The 21,528-nt window shown below is 36.5% G+C and overlaps 1 protein-coding gene across 1 annotated transcript in view; it reads left to right on the forward strand.

The window, feature by feature from the left end:
* Positions 1-21,528, forward strand: part of acaca.L (acetyl-CoA carboxylase alpha L homeolog) — a 253,393-nt gene that overhangs the window by 125,207 nt on the left and 106,658 nt on the right. The window contains 4 exon segments of the mRNA XM_041581952.1: positions 2,218-2,373; positions 4,019-4,222; positions 12,394-12,549; positions 12,976-13,122. Of these exon segments, the coding sequence (XP_041437886.1) occupies positions 2,218-2,373; positions 4,019-4,222; positions 12,394-12,549; positions 12,976-13,122 (663 nt within the window).

Here is a 21,528-nt window from a genome sequence, read left to right on the forward strand (position 1 = left end):
AGTACACATTCTGACTAATCCAATATGGGTAAATAAGTGTTTCTACTACAAACTGCCAAACTGCAAAGCAATGCTGAACATAACGGTTTTTATCAAATTTCTGAAAATCGTCACAAAGCTTGAATTTTACCCCATTATATGCCCCACATTTCGTAACGTATCAGCATAAAACATCCTAAATATGAACGCCAGGGGTCTACTGAACACTTTGATGCTCAATATGCATAGATATACCAAACTATGTGGCGCACAGAGACCACCAAATGACAATAGTGTATATACATTTTCACAGCTGACGCGCTGGCTGCTGCAATATGAGCACCTGGTGTGTGTATTATGCGACATTAGACCCCCCTAACAGTACAGAGACCCCAGAAAACCATATATTTTCAGAAAGTACACATTCTGACGAATCCAATATGGGTAAATAAGTGTTTCTACTACAAACTGCCAAACTGCAAAGCAATGCTGAACATAACGGTTTTTATCAAATTTCTGAAAATCGTCACAAAGCTTGAATTTTACCCCATTATATGCCCCACATTTCGTAACGTATCAGCATAAAACATCCTAAATATGAACGCCAGGGGTCTACTGAATACTTTGATGCCCAATATGCATAGATACACCAAACTATGTGGCGCACAGAGACCCCCAAATGGATATATAGTAGATAAAATTTACAAGGCAAAACAAAATAAGGCAGTAAAGAGTGAAATGAAAAAAAATCCAATAAAACCACAAAAATCAATGTTTTTTTTCCAGAATAGTGTTATCGGCCATCAGAATCACAGTTTGAATATTTTAGCTGGGCCAAACAGGTTATACGGCTAGAAACAAGTGAACACAACATATGCAGAGCTGAAAATGCAATAAAATGGCTAAAAATTCAATAAAATGGCTAAAAATGCACCAAAATACCCAAAATTGCAATATAATCACCGAAATAACATACAAAAGATATTGCACAGTACGGTTAGCGAATACGCTATTCGTAATGGCAATAAAACATTTTTTTCAGCAAAAAAAAGAGACGATGCGATAAGAAAAAAAAAAAAAAAAGCCACAATGCCATGTATGTGCGTGTGCGTGTGTACAAATGGTAAATTACATGTTATGTCCGCGTGTGTGCGTGTGCACGTGTGTGTAAGTGCAGTGAGTGTAAGTGACCCCCCCAATCCCCAAAAAATGTATGTGTAAGTGTGTGTAAGTGTGAATCTAAGTGTGTATTACTGTAATAAGTGTGTGTTGGTGTGTTTGTGTGTGTAATTGTTGCACTAACCTGAAAAAGTCGCTGAAGACTGTTGCACACGATGTGGAGGGGTCCCAGGAAGACATCTGCGACGATCTGCGTGTCTCTGTGCTGTGGGGGCGGAGCTGGATGGCGCAGTGCAGGCTGCAGCAGCAGGACACGTAAGGAACACGTGCCTGCTGCTGTTTTTGGGCCCCTGGGCGATCGCGCCCCAGGGGCCACTCGATCCCCTGCTCTGCTCGTTGCCTAGGGGCAGGGGATCGAAGCGGAACGGAGCGAGCGGCTCTAACAGCCGCTCCTCCGCTCCAGAACCCGGAAGTGCTGCAAGTTACTTTTCCACAGAACGTAGATTCTACGTTCTGTGGCACTTAAAGGGTTAATTAGGCCCCTCAGAATAACAAAATGTGTTTTTATAATTTTTCTCTTATTTTCTCCTTAAAGGGGGGGTTGTTCACCTTTGAGTTAACTCATCATAAAGTATGATGTAGAGATTGATATTCTGAGACAATTTGCAATTTGATTTTAATTTTGATTTTTTTAATTTTTTATTTGTGGCTTTTGAGTTATTTAGGTTTTTATTCAGCTGCTCTCCACTTTGCAATTTCAGCAACCTGGTTGCTACCGTCTAAATTAGGCATTAATTTGAATAAGATACTGGAATATGAATACGAGGGCCTGAATAGAAAGATGAGTGATAAAAAATAGCAATAGCAATACACTTGTAGCCTTACAGAGCATTTGTTATTAGGTGCAGTCTGTGACCCCCATTTGAAAACTGGGAAGAGTCAGAATAAAAAAGGGAAATAATGCAAAAACTATAAAAAAAAAAAAAAAGAAAAAATTGAAAGTTGAAAAGTTGTTAGCCATTCTACAACATACTAAAAGTTCACTTAAATGTGAGCCACCCCTTTAAAATTAATATCTAAATTAGATTAAAACTAGATTCTGTGATGGATGTTTTTCAGGAAGCCTCATTTGAGTACTTGCAGAATGAAGGGGAGAGATTGCTTCTTGAAGCAATGGATGAGCTGGAGGTGGCTTTTAATAACACTAATGTACGCACTGACTGCAATCACATCTTCCTTAACTTTGTACCAACTGTTATTATGGATCCTTCAAAGGTATGTCATTGATAATTTTTTTAAGACCAAATAAAATTTGCTTCATAACAGCCAATTGATTTAGTGTACCTACTAGAGGAGGTTTTATTTTACCCAAATAGCAAAAACCATATCTGAAAAATTTCTAAATCATTATACTGTATATATTTTGTTGTATTATACTAGCTGTCACATTTAGGCATTCAAAATTATATTAATGCTGTTTATTGGTTTTACTTCCTTGTTTGTAAATTTAGTCCAAGGTTTGTATTGGTATTAATGTAAATCACTTTATACATTTTTGGGGCCATATAAATAAATGATGATGATAATGGCTTGTCTATATAAGCTTTTGAAGTGTTGACGGGATATAGGTTACACGGCATTTAATCCTTCACTGCTCTATATATAATCACTGCTGAACCCACTGTTTTCCTAATAAAACAAATAATTTTCCAAAGGAGCACTTTCCTGGGGATATTCATTACATGTATACGTAGGGGTTCAATTTAAAGTATTTTGTAAGAAGTGAACAGTGGCACTTCAAGGAATTCTTTACGTTAACAACCATGTTGCTTTTATTTTTGCCATTGAAACATCCTACATTTCTGAGGCTCAGCCCTTCCAGCAGAAGTGAAAATTCTCATTTTAAAACTTCGCCAAGCAAAAACAGTCACGGTCCTATAGAAGCCAATGGGAGCTGCACTGATCATATTGTACCCTTTTTTTAGTCATTTGAATTTTTGAGGTTTTCTTTTCGCAAGTAATTGTCAAAGAAACTCATCTTTTATCAGTTATGCTTATTATATTTGGATCTTTTAATAAATTACATGGCTTTCATGATTATGGAGAAAATTAGTTTATTTGTGGTTTAAAAAAACATGAATAAACTTGCAAAATCCAGTAACTTTTGCAAACTCAGGACAAATAGATGGCAACATATTTTCCTTTGACAGCCAGGGCAAGCAGAAAATGAGCTTATTCATGGTTTCAGAAACCTTTTAAATCACTAAAATGAATATGTTGATATCCAGAATGCTCGCCAGGACCTGAAGTTTTCCGGATAATGAAACTTTCTGTAATTTGGATCTTTATACCATAACTCTACTAGAAAATCATGTAGACATTAAACAAAACCAATATTATGGTTTTGCTTCCATTAAGGATACATTATATGTTAGTTTGGCTCAAGTACAAGGTACTGTTTTATTGCTACAGAGAAAAAGAAAATCATTTGAAACATTTGGATAAAATGGAGTATATGGGAGATGGGCTTTCTGTAATTTGGAGCTTTCTGGATAATGGGTTTCCCAATAAGGGATCCCATATAAAAATATACTACAATATAAAGTTCAAAATGGACCAGCACTCCAACTGTTTTGTCAAGTGGTTTTATTCACACATCACTAGTTTTTCCAACATTTCGGCCCTCATTGGGGCCTTTATCAACTTTGTATACTACACTTTGACCAAGCACCCATCGTTGTACATATATATATATATGTGTGTATATATATATATATATATATATATATATATATATATATATATATATATATATATATATATATATATATATATATATGAAATATAAATATTAAATATTACAAGCAGTTCTTAAGAGCCTTAATTAGGGTAAAGTAATATCTGCTTTCCATATTGGTAGATTGAAGAGTCTGTTCGTAGTATGGTGATGCGCTATGGAAGTCGTTTGTGGAAACTTCGTGTCTTACAAGCTGAACTGAAGATTAATATCCGCTTGACACCAACAGGGAAGCAAATACCAATACGCCTATTTTTAACCAATGAATCCGGCTACTACTTGGACATCAGTCTGTACAAAGAGGTGACTGACTCAAGGACTGGTCAAGTGAGTAAAATTTATGTTCTTAAAACATATAACAGATCAAGACCTTATTTTCAATTCTACTGTGGAACAAATAAATATAAATATGTATAAACAGGGTTGAGCTAATCTCACCAGTACGTACACAAAATCCAGTAATTTTTGCTCAGGACAAGTAGATGGCAAATATTTTTGCCATTTCCTTGGACAACCAGGGCAATCTGATTCTGCTGCTTGCACTGGCTGTCACTTCTGTGGGCAATGCCTGTTAACAGCAGGAGTGATCTCCTGCTCTGCACAAGCATTGCATATAGAAATGACAGCCGGGAAGTAGGAGGTGTGATCAGCTTCCCCAGGTGCTATTTCTGTTAAAGGATCCACTTGTTTGTTTTCCTTGACTTCTAATATTTGTCTATTGCCTCATAAGCCTGATTCTCAGCCTGTTTATAAACATAGGCCAAGTATCGCTGATCTGCTGGTCTCTGCCTGCTTGTGTCTGCACCAACTGGCACTGCATCAGCCTGGGTGCAGACGTAAAGGGCGGATTGGAATCCATGCTGAAATCTGCTCCGTGTGTCTGCACCCAGGCCGCCAAAGTGCTGATACAGGAGCGGCCAGAGGCCAGTGAATTGTCTGATATTCAGGCTGAGAAAGAGCCCCATATGGCATCAGTACATGTTTCTTGTACTTGGTCTTGGCCATATTTAGCTATGAGTGTGGTGTCCTTAATTGGCAAAAGATTGTTGATGTTTCATGTTGTAGAAATACATACCTCCCAACTGTCCTATTTTTTGTGGGACAGTCCTGAGCAGCTCCTGAGCAGCTCAGCCCCCAGTCCTGGTTTCTTATTGATATGTCCTGAGTTTCTAAAACCTTATTAAATAATGGGCTGTTTGTCAGATAGCCCAAAAATACCCTGCACCTTCACTTAGATACATTTGTAACTATTTAAGATAAGCAGGTCTCTTGGGAGACTTACAGCTTGAAGGTTAATTCCCCCGAAATTAGCAAAACTGTAATAACACATAAAACAAGACCCTAACACTCCCAGACTTTCCGACTTTCCATAAACTGACAAATTTTGTAAAATGGACATGGTATTTAGGGGTTGTGGTTACAAAACGGTCATGGTCAGAACTTTTTTGTCCCTCTTTTCAATTTTCAAATGTTGGGAGGCATGAAAGTTTTTAAATGTAGTAGATATACATAGTAAGCACAGGACACTAATTGGATTTATCGAGTTTGTGTTTTTTCTCAATTCAAGAAAAAATGCAAATATACTTGAGGATATTTTCTGAAACCTTGAATTTTCGTGATTTATTAAAGAAGAAGAAACACAAAAAGTTGCCATAAAAAATATGGCAACTAACAGCTGGCAAGTTTCTATAGAAGGGAATAGTCTTGTGTCAACTTTATTTCCTAGTTTAAGGAAAATGAAGGAATGATTTGATTTTCACTCGTGTGCAAGGTTTTATTCAGTCTCATTAAATAATAGGAAGCTGCCACTTTTCAGAGTGATTTGACTGAGTTGGAAAACTAGGCAGCAGTCTGGAAAATGAGGTTGAATGTTGATAAATGCAAGGTTATGCACTTTGACAGAAATAATATAAATGCAAGTTATACACAAAATAAGTGTTGTGTGTGTGTTGTCTAATTCCAGGCAGTTTTATTCTGTGGCCACTAAAGCAAATTAAGTTCTGTCTTGCATAAAAAGGCATAAACTCATGGGATGAAAACATCATTATGCCTCTTTATAGATACCTGGTAAGGCCTCACTTGGAGTGTGCAGTGCAGTTTTGGGCTCCAGTCCTTAAGATGGATATAAATGAGCTGGAGAGAGTGCAGAGACTTGCAACTAAACTCGTTAGAGGGATGGAAGACTTAAATTATGATGGTAGACTGTCAAAGTTGGGGTTGTTTTCTCTGGAAAAAAGGCACTTGAGTGGGGACATGATTACACTTTACAAGTAAAATAGAGGACATTATAGACAAATAGCAGGGGACCTTTTTACCCATAAAGTGGATCACCGCACCAGAGGCCACCCCTTCAGACTAGTAGTTCCTCACCATCTGTTTCACAGCCCACAGTATATCTGCCTGAGGTGTGAATTGCTTAGCCGACTGTGGCTACTGCTGTTGCACTGCTGTATGCGCTTTTATCCAAAACAGATAAATAAACTTCGTCAAAGTATAGCGAACATTTTGACAGGCTTTTTGTGATGCTGAAACAAGCTGCAGCATTTTGTGTTTTTTGTTATGTGGCTGAAACCTGTTACTTTTTTAAGTTTTGGGAAACACCTAGCATCTCCACTACTACATAGTTACATAGTTAAAGGAGTTATCTTTCATATAATTTTACATTTGACTAAAAGATGCTAATCAACATGAGCCCGCACCACTGTTCTTTGGTCTTGCTGTCAGCCCCAATCTTCTGCCTCCTCGTTCCCAGCCCCAATATGCTCCAAGCCCAGATCTGCCCCTAGCCCACATCTAGGATCCCTACCCTGCCCACAGTTCTGAACGCCTCCTGGTCCGTAGTACAGTTATATTCCCGGCCCACGGTTCCATTACTTTTCCAGTCTGCAGTCCTGACCCCCTTTCAGCCGAAGTCCCAATCCCCTCCCCTCTGCAGCCATCTCCTCTGAGCCCGCAGCACTGATCTTGTTCCAAGCCGGCAGCCCAAATTTCCTGACTGCTGCAGATTCCCTTCTCCGCCTGCAGCCCCTGATCCCCTCCCCGTTGTAAGTTCCAGATCGCTCCCTTCCCACATCTTGGATCCCTATTGAACTGAAGAAGCTGCTCGGATGAGTAGTGAAACGTCTTCATTGATTACTCAGCAAGTCCAGTTGTTTTTAGATTTACCTATACTAGATACACACACACACACACACACTCACACCGACCCTTCCATACACTCACGTTACTCTCTATACCAATATCTATAATAATTGTAGATTTTAGTTTCACAATGGATATTATGCTTGTTTAAGAAATGGCCCAAGGCCCTATTAAAGGCATTAACAGAACCAGCCCTCACAACATCATCCGGCAGGCATTTCACAACCTCAGTGTCCTCACTGCGAAGAACCACCTACGCTGCTTCAAATGAAAGTTCTTTTGCTCTAGTCTAAAGGGATGGCCTCTGGTCCAATGATCCATTTTATGGAAAAATAGATCCCCAGCTAGCAGTCTATAATGCCCTCTAATGTACTTATAAAGAGTAATCATGTCCCCTCGCAGGCATCTTTTCTCCAGAGAAAACAACCCCAACATTGACCCTCATAGTTTAAATGAGAACTAAAGCTTAACTAAAGTAGGCTAGAAATGTTGTGCGTTATGGTTTGGGCTTCTGTACCAGCCCAAAGCAACCACAGCCCTTTAGCAGGGAAGATCTGTGTCTCTGAAGATGCCCCAGTAGCTCCCCATCTTCTTTTCTGCTGATTCACTGCACATGCTCTGTGCTGCTGTCACTTACTGAGCTTAGGGACCAACACACAATATACAGCCACATAGAATGAATGTCACAATATAAGGCTGATTAGTAATTAATACAGATAATTACTACATGAGAGCACAGAAACCAGTGAAACCGGCATCAGAATTTAATAATCAGCCCTGTAGCATCAGCTTATATTACAAGCCAACCTCATTTTCTGCTTGATAACTTGCAACAACCCCTAAGCTTAGCTTATCAACAGCTGCTCAGAGCCCACTGAGCATGTGAGTGTCGCAGACACTTTCCAAGATGGTGACCACCTGTGACAAGTTTAAGTCCTGGCTCATTGCTGCTATTAAGAAACTGAAACTTGTGGCTGGTTTAATAAGTTCAGTATATAAAATATGGTATTTTTAGCCATATTCATTGTTATGGATTAGTTAGCCTTTAAATCTTCCATCCCCTTAACCATTTTAGTAGCATTTCTCTGCACTCTCTCCAGCTCATTAATATCCTTTTTAAGGACAGGAGCCCAAAACTGCTCTGCATACTTTAAGTGAGGCCTTACCTGGGAATGATAAAGAGGCAAAATTATGTTTTCATTTCTTGAGGTAATGCCATTTTTTATTCAAGACCACACTTTATTTGCTTATTCCTTAATACCACTTCAAAAAGCTTTCCTACCACGGGGATCAGACTAACCAGCCTATAGTTTTGAGGCTAAGAATGGGATCCCTTTTTGAATAGCGGCACCACATTAGCAATTCACCAATCTCTCAGCACCATGCCAGACCTCAATGGATCCTGAAAAATGAAGTAAAGAGGCTTGGCAATCTGGTCCTGGACCTTTGTTTATATTTACTTTGTACTATCTTTACTCTTTGTTCTAGTGTCTTTTGAATTTCCTTTTACGTGAACCATGCATCATTTGTTGTAATACTTGGTTTTTCACAGTTCAGAATCTCTGTTTTATCTCTATTCTTATCAATCAACTGACCCACCTCAACACCAACACTTTTATCAAACCACAAAGGTTTTGTTTTGCAAAGACATTCCATGCTTTCAAGGGTAATATGTATATTTTTATTAACCATCATTTTAAAGACATCCCATTTTTGCTCTGAAAAAAACCCTGAAAAGTCTTTCCCGCTTCATATGCTGCATAGATGCCCTTATACTGTCAAAGTTTGCATGTCTAAACTTTAGTATTTTAGTTGCTCCCTTATAGAGTTGCCTCTGCAAAATAATCTCAAAGGAGACCATGTTATAATCACTATTCCCTAAATGCTCACCCACGCAAATGCTAGAGATGAGTTTGCTATTATTCGTTATTACAAGGTCCACAAGAGTCATTCCTGGTAGGTCCTTGAACAATCTGAAATAAAACTTTGCCATTTGGCATATTTACAAACCTTTTAGCTTTTTTTCAGACTTTGCAACCCCATTACCGCAGTCAATGTCTGGATAATTGAAGTCCCCCATAATAATTACTTGGTTGTGAAGCCACTTCTATTCGTAAACATTTTCATCACTTATATGAAGCGGTTTGTAGCCTACAACAATGATAATTTTCTTTGTAACCTATTGCGCAGTTATAATCTCTACCCAGAGTGATACCACTCCCTCGCCAGTGCCAGCTATGGTAATTTCTTTAGTGCATGGCTTTAAATCAGGCTTTACATACAAACACACTCTTCCACCCTTTTTAATCCCTCTGTCCCTCCTAAAAAGAGTTTAACCATTTAAATTCAAAATTTAAAGTCACATTTTTCATCCAACTAAGTCTCAGTGATGCTAAGTATATCATAAGTTTTAGAGCGTGCAATTAACTCTAGCTCTCCCATTTTACCTGACAAACTCTGTGTATTTACCAGCATACCACGGAGGTTACTACTTTTCCCTTTGAAATGTACTTTACTTAATGGAGAGTTAGATCTTAATTTAGTATTAGCCTATTTGTTCTCAGGTTGCAGAAAAAAATCTCAGACAAGTTACACTTCATCTGTGAGTAAGACTCGAGACATATTAATACTTAAAATTACTTTCAGTCTGGAAGGTACAAGCCACAGTTCTCTTGCTCACCTGGCAGAGTTGTTTTAATAAACACTAACTGCATATTGTACTGATCATGAAGGGCATTATGCAGGCTTATTTAATGCTTTCACTATTTGAAAACCCTTTTGGGATAATACTTAGAATTTTACTAAGTTGGCTTCTTCATTTCAAGTGAGATGTATTATTAGAAGCATCCATTGATATTTCATTCATGAAGCACCAATAGTGAACAAAATCTTAACCATGATGCAGGTTGCTGCTTGCTATAACTTCCAGTCTCAATAAAGTTTGAAAGTTGATGCTAGCATAGCTTTTAGGAATGAGAGCTCATGAGATTAGAAACTGGTCAAGAGCACTGCCTCGCCTCAGGTACTGTTAAGTTGTATCCCATTATAAGACATAGGATGTGTGTAATAGGCTTAGAAAGTGCCATTAGATAACCAAAGATAGTCAAACAGAGTGTTTTCTTTAGTATTGGAGTAATTAAAGATTCTGATAAGGACCCTGAATACTTGTACTTTCAATTAAATTTAATTTCAAGGTGTAGGTTGACACTTACAATGTGGTTGATTGACATGGGGAATTTCAGATTTTGAAAACTATCCACCTGAAAAATGCTCCAGTCAATGGGGCCTTAAGTGCAGCAAACGAAAACAATAATAAGTGCCCATAAGGGTTGTTAATGCAAAAGCAGAAATTGATAGGGACATATTTAAAGACAGAACAGTAAATGTACTGCATCTTGAGAAGGTATAATAAACAAGTGCCAGGTCTTGCATTAGCAAGAAAAAGAAGTCTAGATGCCTCATTATAGCTATATAAAGACCAGTCTGTATGTCACTTACAGTAATTAAAATGGAAGATAATGAGGCTCAAATGTTTTATAGGGTGTGAAGAGTGCATGTAAGTTGTGATGTTGAAGTGCGGCTGAAGGGTTCTGACTAAAAGAATTAAGAAGTAAGGTAAAAAAAATGCTGCGGATTGCAGAGTTGAAAATCTTTTACCCAATGCAATCTTCCCTTTGTTCCTTGTCTTTTCTCTGCTCTTTATGGCTGCTTGGGCTGGGGACATGTTCTTTATATTACTGTAGAAACCATACTGATTGCTTATGTGCCCAGGCCAAGATACCACATTATTAAAGAAAAGGTGCACTGACCTCAGGTAAAAGGTTAGGCACTTCACTGAGCGTTCTGAAATAAAGTGGCACCCCCAATGTTATTTACTTTCCTTTTCCCTTTACTGAGGGAGTTCTTATATATATTTTTCACTCTTTACAATCCACTTTTTTTTTATTTTTACTTAAATACAGGTATGGGACCTGTTATCCAGAATGCTCGGGACATGGGGTTTTCCGGATAACGGATCTTTCCATAATTTAGATCTCCATACTTTCTACTAGAAAATCATGTAAACATTAAACAAACCCAATAGGCTGGTTTTGCTTCCAATAAGGATTGATTATATCTTAGTTGGGATCAAATACACGCTACTGTTTTATTATTACAGAGAAAAAGGAAATAATTTTTAAAAATTCGGATTATTTGGATAAAATGAAGTCTATGGGAGACGGCTATTCCGTAATTCGGAGCATTCTGGATAACGGGTTTCTGGATAACGGATCCCATAACTGTACTCTCTTCAAGCAGAATAACACTTCTGATGTTATAAAAAAATAAAAATGAATTCTGTATTGCTAACGACTGCAAAATGTATTGTCCTTGCTTCTAAATTATTGATTTGCTAAACTAATATAATGCTTCCTTTTTTCTTTGCTTCCTTGTTGAGGTCAGAATAAAATCACCCTTATTAGAAAAACTCTAAAATATAATAAAAATTCTTCTTGATTTTAGAGGCCAACAATCTTTTCTAAGGCTTCTTTAAATATGTTTTTAAAGTAAACCTTTAGTGATGACTTGTTCTTAATTAAAGTGTACTTGATGCCTAAGGCTTTCATTTCTAAAATCAAGTGGCTGCCTTGTAATAGTTTCTTTGCTAGATATGCTGTCCATCAGTGGTATGCCTTCTGAAACCTATTTACCCCAAATTAGGTTTTGATTATCAGAAACATTCTTTTTGAGTCTCTGCTGACCATGAATATGGATCTTTCCATCCTGCAGCAAATCTCCACTTAGCTATTTCCAAGACACAAATCCAGTTGAGTCATCAGCCTGCAATCACAATGCCTAAGGCTGTTTGTTATAGTTTTCCTATATCTGGAAAATGACATCCAAATGGATAATTTGTTATTATTGACCCAGGCTCCTGTAGCTATCTTTCAAGTTAATTTCTTATATGGCAAAAGGTCAAAAGTCAGTATGAGTTAGGAAGTTACGGCTGCAATGCAGCGATGATCAAAATATAAGCCAAATGATGTTCAAGTATCCTTTTAAATTAAATCATTAATGAGTACATCTTATCAGTTAGTCGGTAGAATCCTTTTTTGCTACATACAGAAGAATGGCTCTGAAAATGTAAAGCTTATTCTTCAAGCCAACTACAACTCAATTTATAATATGCATAACGTACTAATTATATTTTGATATTAATGACTTGTGCCATAGTCCCAACAAACAAATAATCTGAACATGCTGTATGATCTGCTCAGGACTGCAGTGATAAATGCAATGTGATCTGTTTTTTAATAAATTACTGGAATGAAGGTGCACAAGAAATTTTCAATGAACTTACTGATTGTTTTCAACAGATCATGTTCCAGGCCTATGGTGATAAACAAGGCCCACTTCACGGCATGCTGATTAATACTCCTTATGTGACAAAAGATCTGTTGCAGTCCAAAAGGTTTCAGGCTCAGTCTTTGGGAACAACCTATGTTTATGATATTCCAGAAATGTTTCGCCAGGTAATACATTTTTTGATTAACCACCATAATTTAATTATATAGAACCAACAAGTGATTTAAATAGTGTGCTTTATGTAAACAAATTATTGTTGCTATATACATTCCAATTGCACAAGAATATTTAGGTTTTTCACATAATTGAGACGATGCTGTAGAACGTAGCCTGATTGATTTGCAGATACCCCGGGAAAATAATGTACTTTACTTGCTAAGCTTATAATAGACATGCACTGATGATAATAATTAATGACGTCACTAAGAACCTTTTTTAGAGAATACATAATATTGCCATGTGTATTTTTGCTCCAGCATCTCACCTATGGATTGGGAACCTGCAGTTTTGTGGTACCATAACTTAATGTATCACCTGCAAGTAACACATTTTTAAAAAGGCATTTTCCCTAAGCCTGTTTTTTTTTTTCTTAGGCACTTATCAAACTATGGGAATCTATGGAAGCTCATGCATTTCTGCCCAAAAGCCCTTTGCCTTCAGATGTTCTCACTTATACAGAATTGGTACTGGATGACCAAGGGCAATTAGTACATCTGAACAGACTTCCAGGTGGAAATGAGGTATTTATATTTGTTATTGCCAAATGGACAGCAGTATATATTCCTTTTATGTGCTGGTGTCAGGTATCAATGGATATTGCATTTTTGAACCTATTTAGTTTTGCAGGTGATAAGAATAGCGTGTCATTTAACGACGATAAAACCACTAAAAAAATTTTTTATTGTTACACAAGCACATGTGGCCTTGACATTAAATGTTAAATATGGCTGTATTAGGATTTTATTATTTATTGCAATATTTATTACGTTCTCATATTTTTCTCTTTAATCTGTGCTTTATTACATTTACCTCTTGATTTATATTTATATTGTCTTCTGTTTTCACTATAATACCTTTTCTCTGTTTATGTCATTCTTTATTTCTCCTGCTTCTTCAGCTTTTGTCTATTCTTGTGTTTTTGCTTTTTCCTATTCTGTCAATCTCTGTTATATTGAGTACTCGTACCGTTTCTTTTCTTTGTTAAAGCTCTTCTCTTGGAAAATATTTCCTTGTGTGTGTGTCTTGTATTTTCCCCCTCTACTTTCCCGTGCACTTTTGCACTCACATAAGGCTGCTTTCTGTTCTACTTTTATCTACATATGTAGTATACAAATGAAGCTTGGTATGTTAAGTAAAAATGTGAGTGTGAAATAGAAGAGTGTTCATGACCAAATCAAAAACCAGGGCCTGAGCAGTGGCAATTTTATATATATTATATTGATTATTTTATTTATTATTCAGATTGGGAAAATCTTCAGCTACAATAGTAATTATAAATGCCAACCATATTTTACACTTCATGGTTACAGTGCTGCCAGATCCAGATGGCACTGTACGTTCTTGGTAAGGCGGGGAGGAGTCCGATTTTATACTCCAGAGACCTATGACTATGTTTTTATGTGCAGTCAGGACACATGTAACAAATATGGCAGAATGCTATAAGTCAGATTTGGTATCATCCATGGCAGTGGGGTAAAACTGAGTTCTACTGAATTGTTTCAAGTCTTTAGGCTAATGCCACACATGGTGATTTTAATGCACCAATACAACAATAATGCATTAGGCAAATGTATATGTTTTTCCAATGGGTATAAAATTGCCAAACCATGCAGGGCAGTGTATTTTTTAGCGTTGGCTGAAAAACGCCCTTAATAATTATTTATTGCAATATTTGAGATGGCACCAGCAAGACCGTTTTATTAGGTGGAGCATGGAACCTCGTCATAAATGGGCCTCGCATCATTACTCTTATGTTATTACAAAAACAGAATGACACAATGCATCATGAGAACGTTTAAAAGAAAACTCTGTCCGGAATCAGCTTTAAAGGGGTTGTTTACCTTTGAGATAACTTTTAGTAAAATGTAGAGAGTGATATTCTGAAACAATTTGCAGTTGGGCTTTCATTTTTTGTGGTTTTTGAGTTATTTAGCAGCTCTCCTGTTTGCAGATTCAGCAGTCTGGTTTGCTAGGGTTCAAATTACAATTAATTTGCATGCATTGCATTGATTTGAACAAGAGACTGGAATATGAATAGCAGAGGGCCTGAATAGAAAGATGAGTAATAAAAAGCAATAACAATAAATTTGTAGCCTTACAGAGCATTTGTTTTTAGATGGGGTTCCTATTTGGAAACTGAAAAGAGTCGTAAGTAGCCAAATATTTCAAAAACTAAAAATAAATAATGGAAACCAATTTTCCATTTGGAAACCAAATGGAAAAATGCTTAGAATTAGCTATTCTATAACATACTGAAACTTAAAGGTGAACCACCTCTTTAATCTGCTTGTGATTATGCTGCCTAGTTTTTTTTATATAACAGGGTAAAAGTGCCATGTGTGGCATTAGCATTAGAGATACAGAAGGTAAAAGACACATTTGGAATGTATATAATGAAATTTCATGACAAAATCTTGATAACACATAGAAAATCACTAGGGGGCAGATGTATCAAGGGTCGAATATCGAGGGTTAATTAACCCTCGATATTCGACTACCGAATTAAAATCCTTTGACTTCGAATATCGAAGTCGAAGGATTTTGCGCAAAGGAATAATAGTTCGATCGAATGAATAAATCCTTCGAATCGAATGATTCTAAGGATTTTAATCCATCGCTCGAAGGATTATCCTTCGATCAGAAAAACCTTGGAAAGCCTATGGGGACCTTCCCCATAGGCTAACATTGGCCTCGGTAGGTTTTAGGTGGCGAACTAGGGGGTCGAAGAAATTTTTAAAGAGATAGTACTTAGATTATGGAATGGTCGGATATTCTAACTATTTTTAGTTCGAATCTTTCGATTCGAAGGTCGTAGTCGAAGGTCGAAGTAGCCAAAAAACCATTTGAAAATCGAATTTTTTTTCCTCTATTTTCCTCTATTCCTTCCTTCGAGCTTAGTGAATGGGCCCCTAGTTGTGTAGTTCACCAGCCATTTGGAGCAATGCTACTTTTGAATGGGAAGCAATCCATGCATATTACTAGTAATGTAAAGCAGGCAAAATAGCCCATGTACTGTAGCTCTTAAGCTGGCCATAGACGCAAAGATCTGATCGTACGAATCGAGGATTCGTACGATTTTCGGACCATGTGTGGAGAGTCCCGACATTTTTCATCCAGCAGAGATCGGTCGTTTGGTCGATTGGACAGGTTAAAAGATTTCTGTCGACTGAGGGTAATATCTCTGCATGTATTGCCAATCGTGCGACTTTCAGAGGGAGACTGTCACTAGCTTTGGTTGGACTTAACTTTTGTACGATTGCTGTTAGGGGCAGAACATCGGCTGATCTGTTATTTTGCACTTTATTTGATCAGAATGGTTAGTGGCAGGTCTGGAGATGGGGAAGTCCGATTGTTCGTTGATTCGTATGATCGGATCTTTGCATCTGTGGCCAGCTTTAGTCAGGGAACAATTTCAGGTAATACCTAAAAAACAGGCAAAATTCAAGGTAATAGATTCAATAGGCCGGTCTAATAATGTCCTTATCAGCCCCTTTTCTATGTCATTGTCCTAGACAAAATGTATCAATCGTGTGTGGTAGAAGAATTTCCTACCAGGTGACTTTGTTAAAACTTGTTGTTCTCACCCTAATCTAATTTTTTAAAAAGCAAAAAATATATGTATAACATTACTTGGATGGCAAAGTAAAAAGCACATTTACGATAACATTTAAGATTTCAGAAACATGGATAGATAACTTTTTGAAACATCTTGTTACCCTAAATCAAGGCAATATTTTTCCTCATCTTTTGATTCAACAAATATTAAGACTGGTTTGGTCTCCCTAAAGAAAACAATTTTAAAATTAGTACATCACTGGCTCAGGGAACAAGTTGTGTTTGCTAAATAGCAAGCTGAAGGTTATCAGTAAAACCCTTAAGTACTTAAAAGAAATACTGTCAATCAAGCAAACAAATGCCCATGGTGACATTGGTGTATGAGGTCTTTCATAATTAGCAGGGGAAATATATTTGTAATTGTATTAAAATTAAGAGAAACAAATCCTGTAAGATTTTGTTGCTCTTACATTTATCTAATAAAGTCAAAATTAAGTTTACATGTGTTCAATTTACCTTACTAAAATAGAGTTTCAAGGGACATCTTCAGACATTGAATTTTGGGAAGTAAACATTGCAATCTAAAGCTAGTTACATGTTTTATGATTGCACCTTCTCTCGAGGCACACAGAAATGTTCATTGTTTCAAATATTTTTAAATTAGTAAACTTGTAATTATGTAGGGTACCCTTGTGTGAAAAATGAAAATGAAAGTCACATTATAAGAATCTATTTGACATTTGATTTTAGCAGGATCATTGAATAAATAGCTGACAAAGAAATATACAGAACTATGGTGGGATTTTTTTCTAATGGCTAATCATTGCACTGCTTCAGTAGAAAAAAATGTTTAACTGTGGGCTTTTACATTAAAAATATTTTCCCGAGCTGGCTTAAATCAGTACTGCTCAGTCTGTAGGTTTTGTCCTCATTTGGGTTTGCAAGTGGTGATCTTGGAATCATAGAACACACTTGGGCAAGGTCATTTTCTTAATTAAAACATTTATACCAAGAATAAGACATAATAACATTACCAACTTGTATAAAAAAGAGGTATTAATTAAATAACCAGTGTATCATATCTGTGAACCCATTCAGAAGCGTTGTACATATAGCTATTCATCAAATCATGCTATCATGCCAAGCCAAAACCGAATGCACTGCCTAAGCAATTTGTCACCTTGGCAAGCTGGTTTGGTGTCAAGTCACTAGTGAAGTATTTAACATTGTGTTTTATAATGTTCTTGATCATGCTTTTATTGCTAAAATGATTATGTAAATAATCTTATTATATTATGATGTATATTTTGGTACAAATAGGTAGCATTTTCTATTTTTTGGCTCCATTCTATTTTACAATTTAGATAACCACTTTGCTGTGGTATGTTAGTTAAATGCTTATACATTTATTATCTTTATTTTCATTGCATTTGGCATACTTTTAGAAAACACTAGTGTATACTCTTGCTTGAAACAAAGCTGTAAAGGGATGAATTATGGAATTGCTTTAAAGGTGCAGGTCACCTTTTTGTATTTTAGGCACCATAAGGGGAATTTTTAACTTTTTATGATATGAAAAAAACTTATATTTTTTTATCTATAAGCATGCTTTGGGAGTATTTTTCAAAAGTTACCTTTTTGTATTTTACCTATTCTTTGCAAAATTACAATCAGTTTTATTTTTATGACTTATCTTTGTATTTATTCTTCTAGACTTGGTTTTAAATAGCTGCCTGATAACTAGTATGTAGTAGCCCTAGCAACCACATAATAATAACAGTTCCAAACTGTATAACAAAGATTTCAGCTGCACATTTCCTTGCACTTTCATAAACAAGTTGTATGTAAAGGAATTTATTTGGGTCATGTTTGTGGATGCCAATGGCCCATTTCCTTGCACGCAGGTTTTTGTCAAGTGCAACTCTCGCAGTGCATACCAGAGTCATAAAGAGAAGCAACTGACAGTGGCTAGCACATCCTTCCACATTAGTAAATGCATCCAGTCTGGAATAATGCATAAATGCAGGGCTTAAAAATAATGATAAATGCATCATGCAGAGATTAAACAATTGACCAGCCAATACTTTCACTCAAGAAAACAAACTAAGAGGGTGAGTTGCCCAAAACTTGGACATCCTGGATACCACCACTTATGCCTTACAAGCAGCTCTGTATTCATGTGGCAGAAGCAATTCTCTGCGCTCTATATGTGCAAAGACCTGTGCCCATTCAGAAAATTGCATGGCAGGGCACTAGTGACCTGCATTTGGTAAATAAGCTCTCATTTGTTTTATGTATATTAAAGCTGTCAGTATCTTTTATTATTTAGCATGGTTTCCATTGTACTGTTACTTTCCTTTCCCCTTTGCATTTTTCTATTTGGGTGACATATTTGTTGAGGGAAATGCCCTAACCGTAATAATTTTTTTTTTTTTAAAAAAACAAAAAACAAATAATGTTTAACTTTCAGATGAACTGCATGTGTAGTGAGCAGCCTTATCATGGCAAGATATTTTCAGTATAATTAGTAGTACCTCGGAGAAAGAACTCCTAGTCCCTGGTTGGCATTATTATTAATTATTTTATATTATTTTATTATTATTATTATTATTATTTTGGATCCCAGCTAAACCTCCCTCTTTCCCTTATATTTTCCTTACTCTACCCCCCAACCATGTTTGATTTTTTTTTAGACATACACAACACTTTAAAGTATTCCTAGCAACTGTATAAAAAAGACAATTCACACTTTCTATCTTCCACTTAATATGCCATTCTTTGCATATTTAGTTGTACTGTATAAGTAGCAGACGACCCTCAGTGAGAGTCGAAACACTGATCTAAATAAAATGTTTTTACCTTTTGCAAAGACCCTACTTTGCGATTATATGTTTTTTTCCACTACTAGTGCCTCTAGGATGAAATAACAATGGGCCACTCCATTTTAATATAATCCAGATGAGCATGAGCTTGCTCTTTGTTTAGCTTTTTGGTTTTGCGTTATAAGTCCTACTGGCAGATAATATTGAAGATAAGTGGTGAGGCAGAGAATCAGAACAGTGCAGCAGACACATTTTCAAATATGTATAGGGTTAAATAAGCCACAAAGGACTGAGACTGAAGGATGTCTGTCTGTTGATCTCATATAGCTTAACTGCAGAAGGTGTTGTTTTAAAATATGCCATTGTTTTAAAAAATATTTTTACAATGCATAGTATGGTAGGGGTATATGAAAAAGCAACTCATCTATATAGTATTTTAGTATAAATTTATAAATGCAGAGGTAGTCAAGTATAAAATCTATTGTGATATACACAATGTGCACAGAAGGGCTCATCTACTAAAACAAGACACAAGTAGTAGGCACAAAAAGTGCATAAGGTTCAGCATGCGGCACTAGGACTCGATCTTGTGTCTACTGAATAGTGTGCAAATCAGGGACACACAGGTGATCATCGGTGTCCTGATTTCTTCTTGCACAATGGGTGCAAATTGATACAATTGATCTTTGCTACTCCTGCATTGGTTTGCTTCAGGCACAGTAGCAAAAGAATCCTGGCATATAATAGGGTTTTGTTGGGGAAAAATGGTGATTTGTACCAGTTCTATATTTGAATAAACAACTTTTTACACCAAGTAGTATGTTTCTGTTATACATACTGTATATTATCCTAAGATTATTACCAGACGGTTTCAGTAGCCAGCTGTAGAGGTTAATGCATATTTCTTAATATTTATAGTTTTTTTTTATGTCAGTAGCATGTTCTTTCTCTAAATTCTCACTAGATGTCACAATTTTTCTTTTGGAAGACCTCCCTTTTTATGATTATTATTTCTCTCCTCAATTTTTTTAATTTATTTCATAGGATCAAAAAGGGGACTTCTTTTTCTTGAGGCAAAAAGCCACAGGCTATATTTAATCCTTTTGGCCAAAACATATTAATTTTTCTTTAATTTTATGTATCAGCTGCACACTGTACCCTTCTAAGAAATATGCTATTTAAAATAAAGATGTTGCAGACACCACAGTGCCCAATAATTATCTTTGAAATACCTACCTAGGAATTGTATTTTCTAAAATAAATTTAAAGTGCTATTGACAAAGAATGTATGTGTTTAATTACATTTTTTTATTAGTTATTTTATCATAAATAGTTTATCAGGCATATGTTCAGTTGTGACCGACACACACCCAAAATACAGGCATATATTTATGTATATATGTGTTTATATACATCTATTGGTGTTTGTTTGCAGACAGATTAGTACAGGTATGGGATCTGTTATCCAGAATGCTCTGGACCTGCAGCTTTCCGGGTGACAGATCTTTAAGTAATTTGGATCTTCATACCTAGAAAAGCATGAAACATTAAATAAACCCAATGGGCTGTTTTGTTTCCAAAAAGGATTAAGTATATTTTAGCTTGGATCAAGTACAAGATACAGTTTTATTATTCCAGAAAAAAAGGAAATCATTTTTTTAAAATTTGGATTATTTGGATAAAATGGAGTCTATGGGAGACAGCCTTTCTGTAATTTGGAGCTTTCTGGATAATGGGTTTCCGGATAACTGATCCCACACCTGTACACCCATATATTGACATGTTAATATAAAAAGTGAAGTGACCATCTCATTAGTCTGTGAAAAAAAACGACTGAATGGAAAGCACGTTAATAGTTCCAAAATCGCCCGTATTAATTCACTACCCATTGCACGTATCCCCCTTCTGTAATGAAGTGTAATATTCCCTTAACCCTTAGCTAAACACATCAGGTGCAATTTTTGCACGTAGGGTGCAAATGAAGCCCTTGTATGGAACTTACACTTTAAGTAAATTGGAAAAACACTGAGCAATTTTACTTTCATTCGTGTTAAGAGTTTTCATTTCTTGGTTTCTCATTTTCATATGTGTAAGAAAAAAAAATTCACATCAAAGTGTATGACAAACGCAGGAAGCTCTGTTTTAGACAAGATCTCTGTGCTCCGAAATGGTATGGTGTCCTACACAGTGTACAAAGTGCAATAACAGACCACAGTCATTGTAAATTAGCCCTTATACTGTACAACAACCGCAACTATTAACCAAACTTCTCATTACCGTATATACTCGAGTATAAGCCGACCCGAGTATAAGCCGAGGTACTTAATTTTACCTACGAAAACTGGGAAAACTTATTGACTCTAGTATAAGCCTAGACACAACTACAGCCCTGTCTCCCAGCAGCGCACATTCCGCCAAAGCGACCCCCCCAGCGATCAACCGAACTTCTTTGCAAAGTTGATGGTGACAGAGAATTGCCAAATGGATTACTGTGTGCATTGTCCCACTGTCCCACTACCATGTGCAGAGGGTGCTGTTTGATATTGCCAT

This window comes from Xenopus laevis, chromosome 2L, assembly GCF_017654675.1.
Source record: "Xenopus laevis strain J_2021 chromosome 2L, Xenopus_laevis_v10.1, whole genome shotgun sequence".
Lineage (NCBI taxonomy): Eukaryota > Metazoa > Chordata > Amphibia > Anura > Pipidae > Xenopus > Xenopus laevis.